This window comes from Drosophila melanogaster, chromosome 3L, assembly GCF_000001215.4.
Source record: "Drosophila melanogaster chromosome 3L".
In the NCBI taxonomy this organism is placed as follows: Eukaryota; Metazoa; Arthropoda; class Insecta; order Diptera; family Drosophilidae; genus Drosophila; species Drosophila melanogaster.
Genome location: NT_037436.4, coordinates 21,208,121 through 21,225,844, shown reverse-complemented (window position 1 = coordinate 21,225,844; position 17,724 = coordinate 21,208,121). Strand labels below are relative to the sequence as shown.

At 44.8% G+C, this 17,724-nt stretch overlaps 5 protein-coding genes across 9 annotated transcripts; 2 read left to right on the top strand and 3 right to left on the bottom strand.

The window, feature by feature from the left end:
• Nucleotides 1–2,726: 2,726 nt before the first annotated feature.
• Nucleotides 2,727–5,445, bottom strand: CG43219 (uncharacterized protein; the record flags this gene model as incomplete). Its single annotated transcript, NM_001259932.1, has 2 exons — nt 4,992–5,445; nt 2,727–2,937 (listed from the first exon to the last, which is right to left on the bottom strand). The coding sequence occupies exons 1-2, from the start codon at nt 5,075–5,077 to the stop codon at nt 2,727–2,729; spliced, it is 297 nt and encodes a 98-aa protein (NP_001246861.1). The 5' UTR covers nt 5,078–5,445.
• A 1,159-nt stretch (nt 5,446–6,604) lies between these two features.
• On the bottom strand, nt 6,605–8,944 carry Ilk (Integrin linked kinase). Of its 2 annotated transcripts, NM_080262.4 has the most exons (4): nt 8,693–8,944; nt 8,113–8,278; nt 7,509–8,054; nt 6,605–7,446 (listed from the first exon to the last, which is right to left on the bottom strand). In NM_080262.4, exons 1-4 carry the CDS (start codon nt 8,779–8,781, stop codon nt 6,901–6,903), a joined length of 1,347 nt encoding a protein of 448 aa, NP_525001.2. In that variant the 5' UTR covers nt 8,782–8,944; the 3' UTR covers nt 6,605–6,900. The 2 variants fall into 2 exon arrangements, with proteins under 2 accessions (NP_525001.2, NP_001246860.1); NM_001259931.1 differs by lacking the exons at nt 6,605–7,446; nt 7,509–8,054 and having other exon boundaries at nt 8,274–8,944.
• Nucleotides 8,945–9,005: 61 nt separating this feature from the next.
• Trmt112 (tRNA methyltransferase subunit 11-2) lies at nt 9,006–9,850 on the top strand. Its single transcript, NM_141036.4, has 3 exons — nt 9,006–9,201; nt 9,267–9,368; nt 9,522–9,850. Exons 1-3 carry the CDS (start codon nt 9,124–9,126, stop codon nt 9,714–9,716), a joined length of 375 nt encoding a protein of 124 aa, NP_649293.1. The 5' UTR covers nt 9,006–9,123; the 3' UTR covers nt 9,717–9,850.
• Nucleotides 9,794–15,630, bottom strand: CG10508 (uncharacterized protein). Of its 4 annotated transcripts, none has more exons than NM_001259930.2 (10): nt 15,041–15,630; nt 13,687–13,795; nt 13,457–13,618; nt 12,888–13,063; nt 12,354–12,716; nt 11,748–12,001; nt 11,469–11,694; nt 10,733–11,233; nt 10,344–10,472; nt 9,794–10,269 (listed from the first exon to the last, which is right to left on the bottom strand). In NM_001259930.2, exons 1-10 carry the CDS (start codon nt 15,112–15,114, stop codon nt 10,062–10,064), a joined length of 2,202 nt encoding a protein of 733 aa, NP_001246859.1. In that variant the 5' UTR covers nt 15,115–15,630; the 3' UTR covers nt 9,794–10,061. The 4 variants fall into 4 exon arrangements, with proteins under 4 accessions (NP_001246859.1, NP_996134.2, NP_788560.3 ...); NM_206412.3 differs by having other exon boundaries at nt 13,457–13,615; NM_176382.5 differs by lacking the exons at nt 10,733–11,233; nt 12,354–12,716.
• Nucleotides 15,631–15,760: 130 nt separating this feature from the next.
• CG10510 (uncharacterized protein) lies at nt 15,761–17,697 on the top strand. The gene is made up of 3 exons (NM_141034.3): nt 15,761–16,021; nt 16,172–17,047; nt 17,103–17,697. The coding sequence occupies exons 1-3, from the start codon at nt 15,851–15,853 to the stop codon at nt 17,625–17,627; spliced, it is 1,572 nt and encodes a 523-aa protein (NP_649291.2). The 5' UTR covers nt 15,761–15,850; the 3' UTR covers nt 17,628–17,697.
• Nucleotides 17,698–17,724: the final 27 nt, after the last annotated feature.

Genomic DNA, 17,724 nt, shown 5'->3' with positions numbered 1-17,724 from the left:
GCAGAAGTGTGGGCGCCTTCAAGGGGGGTCAAGTCAAAGAACCTTCAGCTGAGCAGGCAGGAAAGAGAAAGGCCGAACGGCAGAGTGGGAGAGCAAATTCTGCAATGCGGAAGTTTAAATGTTGCATGTTGCTTTTGCGTTTGTGGGCTGTTTTTCACCGAGAAGAAAGTGGAAAACTGCAGTTTTTGGCATGAAAATACTTTCCTGAAAATTATTTTTGAAGATCAAATGAAGTATTTAGGAATTTGCTTCTGAGTCAAAAAGGTTTAATGTTTTGACTTGAAAATAAAAAGCAAACAATGCCAAATTTTCCCGAAAAATGAATTTACATTCAAGGACAATGATAAAAAATAATATGATTGTGCAAATTGCAAGGGTACAAGGAATTAATTAACTAGGTACAGAAATCTCTTTTTCGAATAGTATTTTTTCCTTTTTCCCTAACGTTTTCCGCAATTTTCGTGACGAACGCCTGGCGCAAAAGGGAACGAACGAAAGTCAATGATCAGCGGCGGCGGCGACGTCAACTGCATGCTAGCTTGCCATTTTTCCAACGGGCAGCAGCGAAAGCAACCAGAAACTGTAAATAACAGGAAAACGGCAACTGGGCGATCGGTGGAGCCACATATCCACGATCCTCCGCGAAAGCGAAAAGCCAGCGAGCAGCCGAGGTACGACGACCAATCGAAGCGATAACTCCGCCGCCCCCACCGATCCGACGATCCACCCAGGCTGTGGCATGCTATAGCACACTATATGTCCGATTGCGTCGGGCGATAAAACCTGATCTCCGCAGACACACCGATATGCCACGCACACTCCTCCAAAGACGCTCACCCATACAGACAGACGTGCGATGACGACGAACCAGGAAGAGAAAAATGAAAATGCCGCTCGCGAAGATTGTGTAATCGAATCGAGTGAGTGTGTGCGTGTGTGTGTGTGCGAGTGAGAGTTGTTTAAAGATGGGCGGGTGGAAAAGGGGAGCACTATTCTTATTATTACTGCATTTCACTTATCATCTCACGAGGGTGAAGGGGGGAGGTGGGGACAGTTGCCTTGGCTTCTTCGCGTTTTTCGCGTTTATTTATTTTGCTATTGTTGGCTCTACGTTCGCCGCGTTAAGTTCAATGACTTGTGGGCAACGTCATGGGCAACATTTGAGACAACAGCAACAACAGCGAGAACAGCAGCAGCAACAAAGTGGCGCAAAATGCGTTTGGTTTAAATTATTTGCTTATTATTATGCCACTGCCGACAGCCTTTAGATTCTACACCGAAGAAAAGTGATCAAAATAATAATTAGCAGCTGCATCAATTGCATTATCAACAACAAAACTAGCTACTTATTTGATCTGATATTATTAATGAATTTATTGGTATCTTACCGCATATTTTAGGTTTTTGTTAAAGCAAATGATAATTTTAAATCGCACAAACAAATTTCTTAAATATAAAAGTTTTATTTCTCTTATTTTTAATATTTGATAAAGGATCATTTTCTATGATATCTATATTTTCTATACCTATCTTCTACCAACATTTTCTTATAGTGTAGTTGCTAGATTTTAGACCCTTGAGTGCTGATTCCTGTTTACTTTGCGCATTTTTCATTCGCCACCATTTGTTGCTATTGTTGTTGAGGCCTGACTGATTTTGATAGCACTCGGCTGGTAAACAAACTTTGCCTCAATGGACGTTAGAAATTATCACTCGATGGACGATGAGGGAGTGGAAGGAAAACTTGCGCCCAGTTGAAGTTCAAGCAACGGCCGAATTTAAGCGGAACCGTAAACAACTGAAGTTTGCAACTCAGACGCAAAATAGTGGAGGATGCTATTGGCAATTTCCGCGACTATCAGACAGCCGCTAAAGTGAGACATTTTAAAATTCTTTTAAAAAATAATAATAAAACAAAAAATATAAACAATTGCGACAGTTTTATGAGACTTGTGGGCGAAGGGTGTACGTGGCTATCTGCTAAAACAAACAAATCCGCTCTAGAATTTAAATTAAACGAGCACGGCCAGATCTACTCCTCCTGTGATCTTGATCAAAAATATATATACTTCATATTGTCCGACGGGCTTTTCAGCAAATCTAGTATACTCTTCAACGCCTTTTTAACGAATATAAGAATTAGATTTCCTTCCCCATGACGCCGTTATAGTCCAGAATACCAGGAAGCACAAATTGTAAGGAGAAGCGATGCTACTGCAAACGTCAAAGGCAGGACAAGCTACGAATACACATAACAAAAATGTTGAACCTTACAATGATATATATCTAAAGTATATTTAAATCGTGTAGTCATATTTATGGAATAGCTTGCTAGAAAACAAGCATAACATACCAGCAATTCAACGAGAAATTTCTTTAAAATAGTAAATGCAGATTATAAGCTTAAATTCGTCGAAAAAAAATGGATTTTCCTCAGTGAGCCGTAGGAATCTGGGACAGATTGTGTCGGAATGGGCTGGCACCTTCAGCCAACACATTTCACTGGGCGCTGGTAGAGTAAACTAAGGCAAAAGTGGCGCACACTGCGGGGTGCAGGGGTGGTATCGAATTGGGGGAGCAAGAACTAGAGGCGGCGAGTGTCAGCATCCTCAATAAAATGTTGCCATTCCCTAGGTCATGATCTGTTTCGTGGGCAGCTATAAATAACAGCCGCCGGGAAATGCAATCAAACGAACGGGAAAAAAGTCGGGGGTTCGGGGTGGACTTCACTCACCCAGCAGGATGTCACTGCATCCCGATCCGGAGTGCGAGCTCAGCGAGGAGACGTGACCGTCCGACGGACTCTGGGGCGCTTCCCTCAGCGGGCTGCTGGGCGTGGTTGGGGGCGTATTGAGGCAACGTTGGCTGCCCAAAGCTAAAGACTGAGGTCCGGTAGGTGATTCAATCTTGATGTAGCAGTTTCCAATCACAGGCAGTCTGCAAAAGCATTTGAAATAAAATTATCAGCTGTGAACTATATATTATAATTTATAAAGTAAATATATACATGTATTTTGGCAGAGCCATTAAGCAATGTATTAGTAATATTATTTTTTGTTGAACATATAAATTCTAAAATTAATTTGAAAATACTCTATTATTTATATTAATATTGTTATAGATTATGTCTTACATGTACGAAGTGGTTTTTGATCCCAAGGTTACAAAGAGCAAGTATCATCAAAAAAACATCTCATGAAATATTGTTGCAACTATAATCCGGGGGTGGTGCAGTGTTTGCCTGCTTGGGCTTCCACAATGTCAATGCCAAAGGTAATTGCGGCGAGAGAAAGCCGCAGTGTTGCTTTAAAATTCAAGTAATTATCGTTAGCTCGAGTGGCTCGCCCTGCAGTCCCATCCCTTGTTTATTTTTCTTGTACGTTTTCAACTCTTTTCCCCATTTTCCGCTGCCATTCGACCCCCTTTGCACCACCCGCTCATCTATTGTACGTAATTGATTGGAAAAATGGCCATTCATGTTAAGTGCAGGCGGCTATGGCCATTTATTTCAAGAGATATATCGGCAGAAGAGGCAAGACGCCGGGCTTCTGTATCAACCATCTGTCTCCTGGCACAATTCTTAACTCGTTTTGCCTCGTAATTGGCCATTTTCCCTAGTTCAGGCCCGGCATAGAATTTATTGAGCATCGGCGCTTTGCGGGCGAAGGCAAAGCCTTGCAACGTTCAGTTTTCCACCCACTATGATCGATTGTTTGTTTGGTTGTATTGAAACTTAAGGAGGTTTTTGTTTGCCTTAACAATTCTTAAAGTTGTTCAGCTTGATGAGATTTATTGCACATGCATCTGAAGTTGATGGCACCATCAGCAGCTAGGCCATGACAGAAGCAACAAATCTAGCTGGCCGTATAAATCAAGTATACGCAATCTGCATTACTCATACGCCCTGTGGCCTAAACCAAACCAAAAGAGAGCGCTTGCAGCATGAGGATAAAAATCAATAGATGCTTTGCATGCGCCGTCGTCCTGCCATCTACTCACACATCCTGCGGCTGCTTTTCGCATTTCCACATGTCCTTTTTGTATTCTCCATTTTTTTTTTTTTTTGCCTTTTCTACTTTGTGGCTAGTGATGCTGTTGCCAGTCATTGCATTTAGTTGCTATTTCCCTGCATGTGTGTAGTTTGCAATATTTCCACGTTGTTATGCACTTCACACAAGTGGAAGACACTCGGGCATGCCTTTGTTGTTGGTCCCGGGTTACTGATGTTCCTGCTGCTTATATTGTCACAATATTTTCGCTTTTCAATGCGCCGCTCGAAAGCACAAGTGAAATATTTGCCCATGTGGCATTTAAGTTTTAGTCTTGGCAAGTAGTCCTCTGCCATTTTCTTCGTGATGGTTCTTCCCAACGCGCATTGTGTGCTCTAATATCTGCCAAATGGAACATTTGATTTATTCGGGCAAGCCATCGATCGCATTGAGGATTTTCATTTATATTTATATGTAGATTTTGTTCAAAGGCTGCGCCTTTTGCGAAGTAAATCTCATCATTTGCCATGTACTGTCGTCGTTTATTTCCATCCGCCTGCCATGTAATTTTCACATTTTTACTCATCAACGCCAACGTCATTCTTCACGAGATGACTTGCCCGCGGCCACCCATTGCCCATTTCCATTGTGTGGGCGTGGCAAGCCGGCTACAGCAGCAGAAGCAGCAGCGGCAGCAGCAACAATAACCACGGCTGCAGCACAGCAGATGCTGCCTGCCTGCAACTGCGGCTTTTGTGTGTGAAGGAAGTAGGTTAGTGGCTCACTCGTCAGCCAAATGAATGATGGACTAACTGCGGCAAACTGTGGCTGAAAAGTTCCCATTCTCTTCGGGCCTACATTTTTTCCCGTGCAATTGTATGGTTAATTGAAATAAGGGAGATAAAAACAGGAAAAAAATGATAGCACAAAAGGGGGCAACCAGTTTGGCTCAGGTGTGGTCATTAAATGGGGCATGTTTGCGCACTATTTTTAAGTACTAACCTGGTTTTAATGGGTTGCTGCTGCTCCGGATTCTGTGAGTTCTCATTGATGCTGTGAGTCAAACCCGTGGTGTTTGAATACTCCATGGATTGCCGGCCCTCCAAGGGGCTGGCTGTTTTTCCGAGCTGTCACTAAAATACATTTAAGCAGCTGCACCACCGATTTTGGTCCAAACAAATATTATTGCACGCCTTCGAAGTGAAAGTACTAGGATTCGGAACGGCCTTTTTGCGCTGCGCCTAAAAGATTCCACTAGATGTTTCACTTTCACTGGATAAAGTGTTCACTAGATAAAGTGTGTGTGTTTTTCCGTTTGGCTGTGTGGGTAAGTTTAAAATGTAAAGCTTTTGGGGTTCCTTAAATTTTCGTTTATTCCACGTATGCACTTCACTTCACCAAATTTCTTTGATGTTTCTTTTCCAATCTTATGGGGAATCCTTTGCGGAAATGCTCTTGCCGTTTGGCTGGCTGCCGTCATAACTGCCGTGGAATACTGTAAATCGGCTTTTGGCCACTGCAGCTTGCCGTTTTTCCGTTTCGGTCCGTGCGGAGACCGAGCGACCAGCCTCTGGGCCCGAAAAGCGCCGACGACTACAACAGCGACAGGACGACGGCGACAACAAAATGCAGCAAAAAGTTTTTAAAGCTGCAGCAGCAACACCAACACAAAAAGAGACCTGCCACAGGATGTGTGCGGCAAAAGGCAAGAACGAGCCAGCAAAACAATCACATGGCTCAGTGCAAGCTTACCGCACCAACAACATTCTGGCCCGAATGAAGCGTTGCCGCAAAAACATAAACAGAGAGCCACTAGCCGGTGAGAGCCAGGCCAAGAGAGAGGTTGGAGAAAGCGAGAGACAAATTGGCTTAAATGTAAAAAAATATAAATAAATTTATATATAAGAAAATACATATAAAAACGTATTTTTAATTTAAATATAAAAATCTTTTTTTCTATTTATGAAAAAATATGATTCATCCTAGTATGTAAATCATAATTTGCCAAATATTTTCGATATTTAATGACACAAAAAATAACAAAATTATCGTTTAGAACAACAAAATATTATAAGCTAAAATAAATAAAAAGAAATCACAAGTACCTTGTCTAATATAATTTAAGAGCTTTAAACATCAATTTAGAAAAGAAAATAAAACAACATTAAAAGATGATTTTAAATAATATAAAGTACGTTAGCAAAACAAAATCTTAAGGATGATAAAAAGTGTCACTGGCAAATCAGCCAATAACTAATACCACACTTTCCTTAAGCCTATAAATGAAAACATATTGGATAATAAATATAAATTATTTCGAGCAAATACAACAAATTTGCGCCATTCTCGCCGCGAGTTTCTCACGCCGGCGCGCTCTTCTGAAGCGCCGAGTTTGCTCTGCCCACGCGAGCTGCACACAATCGCGTGCTGAAATGAAAACCAGGTCAGGGCCGCCGTGCTCACGTTACCCGACCCGCTGCGCTGATGCATTGCCACCCACTCCGGCGGAAAGCTCCCGACTTGTTTGCTGCTCAGCGAATAAGCTCTGTGGACTAAAGCCCTCGTAAGTGGTTCCGCATTTGCTTTGGTACACAATCAATTTGATCGATTTGATTAATTAGTAACAAATATATTTCTGTATAAATACGATCATAATGGTTATTGAACTTAAAAAGTAAAAAATCGAGCACCCGCACTAAACATCGACGGAAAATCATAAGTAGAGAACAGTGAGACACAGAAACATAAACTCTAGACAGAGCAGTTGCACTTGCTTTGCCATTTCGGTACGGTTTTCGGTTAGGCTCAGTTAGACAAAGGTAACACAAAGTAGTAATTACAATTAGTTGGCAAATCTAAGGTTTCTCAAGGCACATTTTGGCTTGGCATTTATTGAATTTGCCCCTCTCCTTCAGCGGCGCATCTTCTCCAGAATGGGAACCACCATGTCGAACTTGGGCCGCTTGCCGGGATCCTCGTTCATGCAGATTGAAATCAGCTTGGCCATGTGCGTCGATGTGCCTGGCGGAATCTTGACCCGCAGACCTTCCAACGCAATTTTCATGCCGCACTCCATGGGCGACCACTCGGCGAAGGGTACCTCGCGCGTAGTCAGCTCCCAAATAAGAATAGCAAAGCTCCACATGTCACAGGCCTCCCAGTTTCGATCCGCCTGCTTGCGCTGCAATGTTTCCGGCGACATCCAAGCCGGTTGATAGATGCGTCCCTTCTCTTGGAAAGAGAATTTGGCATCGCCCATGTTGATTCTCGCCGTCAGATCATCGTCGATCATCACGTGATGACTGTTCAGGTGATATGTTGGAATAATGCGCTCCAGCGAGTGCAGGAAAGCCATTCCTCTCGCAACATCCAAGGCAAAGCTTACCGCCTGGCTGGTGTCCACCACGACGCCAGTTGCTCCATGCAGCAGGCTAAACAGCGAAGAACGTGGCATAAACTAAAGAAAATAGAATGGTTACCTTATACGGTCATTTCTGAAGTTATTTAAATTCAACGCACCTGACTAATTGTCACCAGATTGGGTGGCGAATTGCATGCTCCAATAATAGGCAAAATGTTAGGGTGCGAAAAGATGCGGAGCTTGGGAAACTCCTCGTTAAAATCTCGCGATATACGAGGCGTGCACTGACGCACGGCCAGGATCTTAGCTACCACATCGTTCTTTTGCCAGCGTCCGCGCCAAGTTTCTCCTGATGGCGTCACCGACAGCTTGGTATGCAGGTCTAGGTCTCCCATACTGATTCCCTTGAAACGGGACAAAGTAGCATCCCGGGATCTCGTCTTCAATCCCTGCCAGCTTTGTTCCTTGAAGCTGATAACCTTAACCTCTCTGCCGCTCTTTTCTACAAGATCCTGAAGCCTCTTGGCCAGACTGGGTTTGGCCTTTTCAAGAGGTGTGTGCCCGTCCTTGTTTGCGATTCCCACCTGGGCTCCCGCATTAAGCAGATCCTCGCAGATCATGTCATAGCCCCAAAAACAGGCGTAGTGCAGGGGGGTGTTTCCATGCTCGTTTACCGCATTCACATCGCTGCGCTCTTTTATCAACTGTAGAGGCAGATAAGTTCTTAAATAAGTTACCTAGCTGGTTTCTGTTTTATCTCACCATCTGGACCACGTCGCGGTGGCCATGAGCTGCCGCTAAATGGAGTGGGATGTCGTCGCCCATATTGGTGGCGTTCACACGCGAACCGCGCTGCAACAGAGTCTCCACAAGCTTGGCGTGGCCCTCTTTAGCCACCCAATGCAACGGGCTGAAGCCATGGTCGTCTCTAAAGTGTACGAATTTATTTGTTTTATTTATTTTAATTATGGTGGAATTTGAGCATTATAGACCTTATATACTTATGCTCTTAGAGTTAGGTATGGTCCTTTTTAAAGGATTATAAGACTAATTATAAGTAAAGAACAATATAAACATGGCAAGCGGGTTTTATGCTCGCGATATGCACACAGGCAAATATGAACATACGTATACTTATATATTTGATTCGTCTGTTTACACAACACAAGAATAAATCATGACGTCACTTAGACTTGAAAGACCCTCGAAATCTTGGGCGTATTTAGGCGATGACTAAGTAAACGTTCCTGGTAGAGGGGGTTGCTACTTGAGGGCTTAACTTTCTAAGTGCACTATAAAGCAACTAGAAAGTGATGGAGTTAGTTGCCTCTATTGGATTTACCCCAAATTGTTGTCGTGCTCCGTTTCATCCAACCAGAGGCGCACTTGAATCGAGTTGCCCTCGCGGCACCAGTGGAATATGTCCTCCATTTTTACTCCTCACTCCTTTATTCCGCTCGCAGTCACTGATATTATAGGTTTTCCAACCTAATTTACATCTAGAAACAGATTTAAACGCTTAAAATGCGACAGTTGTGAGAATTCCAATTAAAATTTGTGCAGTGTGGACGTTTTAAATATTTAACACACTGCTCGCGTTGCCAACTGCTGCAAAACATCGACAAGTGTGTATCGTGGTATCGATGACATACACCAATTGTGAATGTTTAAAGCAAGAAGAAGAAGGAATACAACGTGCACCGCAACTATTATTTAAAAACATTGTTGTTTACCTCATCTCTTTGTATTAATTAAACCATTACAAGCCCGAAAATGAAACTCAGCACATACAACTTCTTGACCTCCGTGGCCATCAAGGGCGTCAAAGTGGGATTTCCCCTGAAACTGACGGTGAGTTCCGGTGTCCCAAGTCCTGGCTATTGATTGTTTCACGGTCTATTTGTTTTTGCATTTAGATTAACAAAAAGGAAGTGGTGGAGAGCGAATTTAATCCAACTTTTGTGGAGAGAATCCTTCCCAAGCTGGACTGGTCAGCGGTCTATGGAGCTGCTCAGGTGGTAAGTGATAGAATGGTTCTAAAAGAACCATAGAATGGTTCTAAATAGTGTTACTGATTTCAAATTTACTGGTTTCAAATATTTTTAATCAGTTTTAAACTATTAAAACCTGTTATTTTTTATATTCGTTAATAATTGGAATTTGTTTTTTAGGCGGAACTCACAGAAGACATTCCTGCCGTTCAGCCTGAAAACATTGTGGAGAATGAACTGCTTTTGCAGAAGCTTCACCATCTGCTCTTCGAGATCGACGTGCTCGAGGGTCAACTGGAGTGCCCGGAGACAGGTCGTGTGTTTCCCATCAGCGATGGTATACCAAACATGCTCCTTAACGAGGACGAGGTCTAGATTACACCCATGTGCTTTTTGTACCATAATCCCCATAATCCCCTTTCTCCAGACGCGCATTAATATTAAATAAGTTTGTTAGTTTTAAAGTTTGTTTATTTACGAGTTACTAAAAACAATTGGAGCTTGGATGGAATGTGACTTCGTTTTTTTTTTTTTTTTTTTTTTTTTTTGTTGAGTCTACGTACTCGTGTGGTATTTGGTAGGTGTTTAAGGATAAGAGCAAAAAACACTACGACATATATAAATCGTAAGTCTGAACATGTGGAGGGTGGTGCTTGGCTACTAAGATTCATCTTCACTTCTTTGGCACTCTGGGGGAGGTTCCAGATGAGATACTCCCGCCTAGTTGCATTTGATGTTGGCGCTCTTGTTGCTGCCTTGGGCGTAGATGCTGCCCTTCGCCAATCCGGACTGGGGTCCTTTGCAGAGTTCCGATTTCCCACCCCTTGGCTTATAGGTGCGATCTGTGAGAAGACTAGCATTAGGTCCTTGAGTGATCTGCTTTTGAAGAAGCTTCGTGTTGGGTCCATTCCAGGTGACATAATCGGCTCTGAAAATAATTTTAATTATATTCATAGATGAGTCTTTGTTTTTATTACTTCGACATTAAGTTGAACTACTTACAGCAAAAGATTTTCATCTGCACCCTTGCTTAGCTGGGAATTGGGTCCCAAACTGGCCATTCGTTCGATAATAGATTGAAATTCAGCTGATTCCGAATTATGCGAATTTCCAAGGGAGTGCTGACGATGTCTGTTGAGAATTGGTTAAATTTGTATAAAAGTTCTTTTTATATTAAACTAAAATATTTCAAAGATTTAATATTTTATATTGAGCTTAAGGCATGCCGAAAGAATATAGTTAACAGGTTCAAAAATAATATCTCAAAAACGGATTTCCCGATACTATCCATGCGAACTCCTTGAAAAACTCATGCGCAAAACGATTGATTTTACTTAGCGAAACGGTAAAAAAACGGTTATCGGAACGGTTTTTGGTTTTAGCGGGCATACTTCAGTGAATCGGTTTTGGTGCGAGCACGACTTTCGAAAGCTGGCCTCCTCGCGATGGATGAGGAGTTGGACTGGGCCGACGAGACCAGCGATGAGGACGTCATTGATGCGGAGTAGGAGGAGTAGGAGCTAGCATTTGAGGAGCCATGCAGGTAGCCGTCGATGCTGTAGTTATTGGTATCGCTCTGGTGGCCAAAATGGTTATGGCCGCTCTTGGCCAAAATGCTCTTGGTGGTCAGGCGTTCGTAGCTTTGCTGGAAGATGCGGGGTGATTGTGGGGGTGAGGCATATGAATGCGATGAGGAAGCACTAGAGATGGATGACAGATGGGTCTCCAGCTTCATCTCCTCCGCTGTGGGCGTTGGTGTGGGCGTAGCCTGTGCCAAAATGATCTGGGTGGTGAACGTTGATGGAGTGGTGACATTGATCGATGGAAGAATGTGGCGCTTGTGCGGCGGCTTCGGCTTGGATGAAGTGGTGGGCTCCACCACGGCGGGCAGGCTGGATGATCAAGTGGCGCGAGGCAAGCGGATAGTGTTTTTTTGGTTCGGGGATTTAGTCAGAGGCGGAGGCAGCAAAGAAAGTTCACATAGAAAATAGGCAGTCGATTAAAAAACGGATAAAGCAGCGAGCCAAAGAGAGTAACTTGATTGAGTGGGTGGAAAAAGCGGGTGCCAACGACCTTGATCGGTTGGTTTTATTCGCGTGAGCGGGAAAACATAAAGTCAAGGGCTACCTGTCTTTTTCGTTGGCACCATCGATCTGCTCGGTTCCTGTGGTTTTCTTAAGATCCAGGTGCTTGGGATTCATGGGAGCCTGCTTTTGCTCCCTCTGCTCGTCCTCGTCCTGGACTATTTGTAGGATTTGCGTAGCCCTATCCTCTGCATAGTTGACGGATTCCAAAGCCATTAGGATAATGCGCTCGGCAATCTGTGGGTACTTCTCCTTAAGCAAAGTTTGCACTGTAAGTAAAAGATGTTTATTTAAGTGTTTTACGTGTACAATTAAAACCTACTTTTTGTCTTCTCTTCCTCTGTGTATTCCTTGGGTCTCAGCGGTATATGTACACCACTCTGATCCCCTCCAGCCTCCTGATCTTGATTTAGGTCCGGCGGGCGATTGTTGGGTCTGTGTGGCTGTTGCATATCTCTTTTTGTGTAGCCCAAAGAAATCAACTTTTCCGATGCGAACTGCACGTTGTTATCCGCATTTGCCAGGATATCCAGAAGCAGCTCTTCGTCCGCCTTGGGGAATATATTCTTCATGTATCTATGGTGGAATTTGGATATTATTTATCATCGAAGAAAATTTAAGTTAAAAGAATATTATGTTACAACATCGAGAATTTAAAAATTTGTCACTTAATATGTTACCTTGGATTATATAAAATAAATGTTTCAACAAAACATTAACAAAACACCAATTTAAAACCAACGAATTATATTAAAAGATACAGAACTTTTTATAAGTAACCCAAGCCTAATAACCCTTAATAGATTGTTACAAGCAAAAAATAAAAAACTGTAAAGTAAGAGATTAAATCCGATCTTTTGGTTAACACAGATTTTAAAGCAATCCAACAATGCTTTGAAATGTCCCTCGATTTTGAACCCCATCGAACCTCAGCTTCATCTTGGGCGACGAGTGCGGCCTGGGCGAGCTGCGCCACAGGGGCGATCCGTGCAGAGCCGGCGGAACAGCCGAGCTGGGAGGCAGAACAGCCTGATGGCCACTTGGACCACCAGGACCGCTCTGCACGCTCACGAGACTACCGAAGCGTCCGCCGGGCAGGGGACTGGCCGTGCGCGACGTGCGCCGACTAGCTACCGTGTCCGGCCGACGTGCCGGTGGCGTCATGTAGAAGGCGGAGCCGCTGTGGAAGAGGTGCCGCTGCGAAGGGGGCGTCACAAAGGGTCCGGGCATGGTAACCGGGTGCTTCTCCACCTGCAGCGCACTGACGACAACCGCCTCGCTATTGTAGTAGCTGGAGTGGTGGGTTAGTAAGCGTGGGATTAGCGTTTAGTCGTGGGGTTAGACAGGTGCAGTAAGCAGCAGAATTAGGCGGCGTGTGAGAAGACATAGATGTAAGTACGCAGATTAGTACGCCAGCTGAGCTGGCACGAGCGCTTAGCTGAAGTCGGGACCAATTTCTTACCGCTTGAGCAGGAGACGTATATGGTTCTCGCCAGCGGTGGGGAACATGTTCTGGATTTTGGTCACCACGGCATCCGTTTCCGCTTGCGTGGTGAACGAGGTCTCCTGAATGGTGGAGCGCCGCGAGAGATTCGGTCCCACGCGAGCTCGTTGAAAGGGCAGAGGTGAAGACATTTCCTGCGGGTTAGGTGGAAAATTAATTAATAAAAAATTCATTCAAACCAATTATCGATACTTAAACGCAAAGTAAGCAAGGGGCTTCGGATACTACTCATGGAATTTCATGTTTGTTAACTTAAAAAACATACAACTATTTCCTGAAGGTCTCAGCCTATTTGAATTATCTATTATTAGCCTCTTACAAGTATCTACAATCAGGATATCTTGTTGTAATCACTATATCAGAAGGTAATTGCGTATTTTTTGTGCGAAAGAACGACCTACTTATGCACATTTTTGATGATGCTCACAGATTTTTCGATGCGCACCCACACGTGATTTGCCTATTGATTGCCAACTATGGCTGTAGTTTCTCTATCAAAATCAATCTTCAGGTCATTTCATACTCACCAAGTGTCCCCTGGAGGAGGCCGACAACAATGGACTGGTAGAGATGTTGTGCAGCGTGGGTTGCTGGCGCTCCTGGAAGGCCCGAATTGCAGTCAAGTTGTTGCTGGGATGGACGTGGTACGGCGAGCTGTTGTGCGACGTCTGCGGCTGACTGACCAACTGCTGAAAAGTACAAGGGTTCCCATTCGAATAAAAAATCAATAAAATGCAGGGTAGGAAGCGGAGGTTACCTGCAAGGCTATCGACTCCGTGGAACAGCGTTCGTTCTGCAACTGCCTGTAACTGCGGCCGCGCGGATCCTCCAGCTGCATGGCCTTCGTCAGATAGTTTATGTAATAGCTGGAACGGGAAGAAGGGCAGCCGAATGGAAGATGAGCTTCTATCAAATCAAAGGTCAGCAAATGACCTCCCACCCAGGGCCATTCGAAAGCTCTTGGATTCAGGCCAAGGGTGGAGGCACATCCTAAAGCCGGCCGGTTGGTGGTGGACTGGATTGGAGTGGATTGGTTTGGGATTCTCCCCACATGTTGATGGTCCCTTGGGAGGACGGACAGGTAAAGGGTGAAGGAACCGCCTAAACCAAGGCACGTGCCAAGTAGCTGCCAAAAGGCGGACGCACAGTCGTCATTTTCATCGTCGTTTGACAGGCCATCTCTGCTCTGATTTTCGGAATGGAGAGGGTGGATGTCGACGAGGACGTCGTGAGGATGGAAAGCTCGTCTTCGGTTGAGTGGCCTCTTGAATTAACGTATGACAACGTATGTTGCTTAATTGCACATGGCTTTTTAAGCATAAGGGGTTAAGTTATATGTATATATGTATGATAGGCTAAGGAGATGTTAAAGACCCCGCTGGCATCCGACGACGCGGAAGTGACACAATTTATGCCGCTGAAACGAGGCCAATTGGAGTGGCTAAGGAGCACTAAGCTAAGTAGCCCATAGGGAACCACATGGTACCCACACGCTGGGTCTTTAGAGTTCAGTAAAATTGTTTTGCGTATCAGTAATAATAATTTAAATTTAAATTAAAACATTTTCTTCAAACATAAAACATTTTGAAAATTTTATGTTAGAAAGTTCTTTCGATTATAAGCTGAAGAAAAGTTAGCCAATATCCAATCCAAGCTTGTACTTCGTTCCATTGTGTGTTAAATGAATAATTTAAATTAGTACCGAGCTTGCGTCCTAAGAGTTTAAATACCAAAGGTGTTTCAAAACTAAGTTCTGCAAGCCACCGAACTAACGAATAATTTCCTTATCACTATAAGGCCAAACATGGCAAACACCACCTCAACCGGACGCCTACCACCCAATCATTTTAAAGTAAGCGACTTACGCCCCCAAGGCCCCCTACATACACCCACAACCACACACCCAACCATAATCCTTCGCCCACCGAAAGAGCCACCCCAAGCGACGTTGGCACGCAAATTTATCAGTTGCCCCCGTGGCAACCTATCAAATGGAACCCCTATATCCCACAACTGGCCACCACATCTCCCAGTACAGTCCGCATTTCACGACATTGTGGTTAATGGATGCATAAATATTTATGACGTCGGGCTGTGCACATGCAACTCACCAATTTCCAGTTGCTTGATCGTATTTGCAGTCCCAGCCGGGCGGCATTTTCTGATAGCCACCGGATTCGCTCATTTTCACCGCTCACGAATAGATACAGATGCAGATACAGTAACAATTGCACTTGCAGATGCGAGGCGCTTCGATGCCCAGTTAAACCGAACGACCGTCGTTTTATTATTTTCGTTTTCTGCCTGAATGTTTATGGACGTTTAAAGTCGCATTCGCAGCTTGTTTGCCGACTGTCTGCAACCCCGAAAAGTTGGCAGGCAGGAGTGCCCTTGCCACTTATCCTGCGCGGAGCTTTGTAGTTGCCTTTGTCGTCGGATGTTTCAGATTTGGGGGTTGTAACCACCCTCGATGGCAACCTCTCCTCGGCAGCAGAGTTATTTTTGTTTACAAGGCACTGCCTGCCGGGAAAAAGGACCGCAACACACAGATACACACGCTCACACACACACAGTTCGATGTGGCGTGCCGTTAGTAAGCAAGCCAGCCAGGCTTTAGCTACCCGGAAAGGAATCGTTTTTGGGGAATCCTGGAGTCGCGACGCTATAAACAACCTCGCGAGCCAAGCTTTGAGAGTCAACTGAGGAAATCAGTGGCGGGCGTTAAAGCTTCAGATGCTGTGCGAATAGTCGTTAAAAAAGCTGGTATCCAGTGTTGGAATTTGCCCGTCGAAAGCTGTGCGCCAAACTTCGATTCAGCTTTCAAACAGGCACACAATTCGAATTTAGCTCCCCCGTCAATTTTCCAAAAATTTCACCTTTGATTTACGCATTTAGTTCAGCTACAACTACACATCGGCAAAATGGCCGAAATCTTGGCACGCTTGACGCGTGTTTCGGAAAACTACCTCCAAGAACTGGAGGAGGAGCCGGAGCCACAAGGACCGCCCAAACTAACCAAGGCTCAGAAGAAGGCCGCCAAGAAAGAGGCCAAGCGACTGGCTATGATCGAGGAGAAGCGGCTCATCATGCGGGTGGGTTCAACTAACTTTCGCAGAGTTTTTATTAAGGATGAACCTAAGCAAATCCTTAATATTATTAATTTTTATAATAAAAATAATATATTAAGACTATATTAAAATTGTAAACGCATCATTTCTAATGTTGCGCCATGATCCTCTCAGGATGCCCTGATGCGCGAGCTGGAGATGGGCAAGCATATGGAGGAGAAAGGCAACGAGGAGTGGCACGAGATGTGCCGCGAAATCAAGATCAAGGAGCTAAACGAGGAGATGAGGGCTTGGGGCGAGCGCTCGGAACGTAACATTCAGGCCAAGAACGACCACATCAAGATGCTTCTGGACGACATGGCGCAGACGCAGGATCAGCACGTGCGTTGCTACAGCAAAACGGTGGAGCTGATTGATCACATTCGCGACTGCTTCCACGTGATGTTGGGCGGGGTGAAGAGCATGTATGACCAGCAGGCTGACGAGATGCTGAGGGATTACTATGAAGAGGTGCGCCGGCGCACCGAAGAGGTGGAAGCCATGAAAACGAACTCCGAGAACATAATCCATGCCACCAACATCACCACCCGGGATCAGCTGAAGGAGGATTACACTATCTACCTGGAGCAGCGCGACGATCGCGTGAATACGGAGATTGAGAACAGATTTAAGATTCGAGATCAGATTGTCCGCCGGATGACGCACATGCAGCAGCAACTGAACGACTTCGTGGAGTCGCTGAGGAGCACCGAACTGGATGCCCACAAGTACGAGAAGATCCACTGGCTGACGGAGCGGCAGGCGGCTTTCATGGAGGAGTCACGCAAGCTAAACGCCGAGGAGTCCAAGTACATCAACATGCAGGCGGAACTGCAGCGCGAAATGGTTCGCATGGATGCGGAGAACAACTCCACGCTCAACGATCTTCGCCTGGAGTTCCAGTACTTCACCAACGTGCGCAAGAAGATTGAGCTCAACCAGGAGATGGATCGCGAGATCACGCACGAGAAGTTGCGCATCCTGACCGGCGAGTGCTACGAGTTGACCAAGGTGAACCTTTGTCCCAAGCCCTATTACCCATTTCTAAATTGAAATATTATTCCAGCAAATGGAGAAGCACGTGAAAAGTGGGGAATTACTCTTGGCCCTGTCGATCACTTGCAGGAAACTGCAAACCGAATCGGAAAAGGTAATCCTCGGCGGCGAGGTATTCGACGAAACCGAGGTGGATGTCGATGAATACTTCAAGCTGCAGACTCTCAACCTGAAAGATCACGTGGACATGACCGAGGAGGAACTCGTGGAGCTAAACAAAAGTCTCAGGAACTTCTGGCGCCGCCAGGCGATGGCCGAAGCTCAAAACCTGCTGATGCTGGAGGAGAAGCGTCGCCTCACTGAGGACAATCAGCGCCTGATCGACTTTATCAAATCCATGAGTGTCACCGAGGATCCGGAAGAGCTGCGAACCGCCATGCATGTTTCATCGCCAACTCAACCCATGCCACCCAAACTTTTCGAGACAAAGTGCCAGGAATTCAAGTCCAGAAAGGTCGTGCATTCACCGACGGCACACAAGGAGGCCAAGTGGGAGGCCGAAGCCACTTTGAATGAGGTGATTCTGGACTTTTGAAAATATGTGGCATTCAAAGTTATGTTTAAATATAAAAATGAGCTCAATTAAATTGAATAATAGTTAAATTAATATATTTACCTTGTTTGCAATCGCA

Excerpts from the sequence above, each read along its gene's own strand:
- CG10510 (NM_141034.3), top strand. The coding sequence starts at position 15,851 with ATGGCCGAAATCTTGGCACGCTTGACGCGTGTTTCGGAAAACTACCTC. Across the intron at positions 16,022-16,171 it reads AGAAGCGGCTCATCATGCGG|GATGCCCTGATGCGCGAGCT; the intron begins GTGGGTTCAACT and ends TGATCCTCTCAG. Across the intron at positions 17,048-17,102 it reads AGTGCTACGAGTTGACCAAG|CAAATGGAGAAGCACGTGAA; the intron begins GTGAACCTTTGT and ends ATATTATTCCAG.
- CG10508 (NM_001259930.2), bottom strand. The coding sequence starts at position 15,114 with ATGAGCGAATCCGGTGGCTATCAGAAAATGCCGCCCGGCTGGGACTGC. Across the intron at positions 13,796-15,040 it reads GATCAAGCAACTGGAAATTG|CTATTACATAAACTATCTGA; the intron begins GTGAGTTGCATG and ends TTCCCGTTCCAG. Across the intron at positions 10,473-10,732 it reads ACCAAAACCGATTCACTGAA|ACATCGTCAGCACTCCCTTG; the intron begins GTATGCCCGCTA and ends AATTCTCAACAG.
- Ilk (NM_080262.4), bottom strand. The coding sequence starts at position 8,781 with ATGGAGGACATATTCCACTGGTGCCGCGAGGGCAACTCGATTCAAGTG. Across the intron at positions 8,055-8,112 it reads ACCGCGACGTGGTCCAGATG|TTGATAAAAGAGCGCAGCGA; the intron begins GTGAGATAAAAC and ends CTGCCTCTACAG. Across the intron at positions 7,447-7,508 it reads ATCTGGTGACAATTAGTCAG|TTTATGCCACGTTCTTCGCT; the intron begins GTGCGTTGAATT and ends TATTTTCTTTAG.
- Trmt112 (NM_141036.4), top strand. The coding sequence starts at position 9,124 with ATGAAACTCAGCACATACAACTTCTTGACCTCCGTGGCCATCAAGGGC. Across the intron at positions 9,202-9,266 it reads GATTTCCCCTGAAACTGACG|ATTAACAAAAAGGAAGTGGT; the intron begins GTGAGTTCCGGT and ends TTTTGCATTTAG. Across the intron at positions 9,369-9,521 it reads TCTATGGAGCTGCTCAGGTG|GCGGAACTCACAGAAGACAT; the intron begins GTAAGTGATAGA and ends TTTGTTTTTTAG.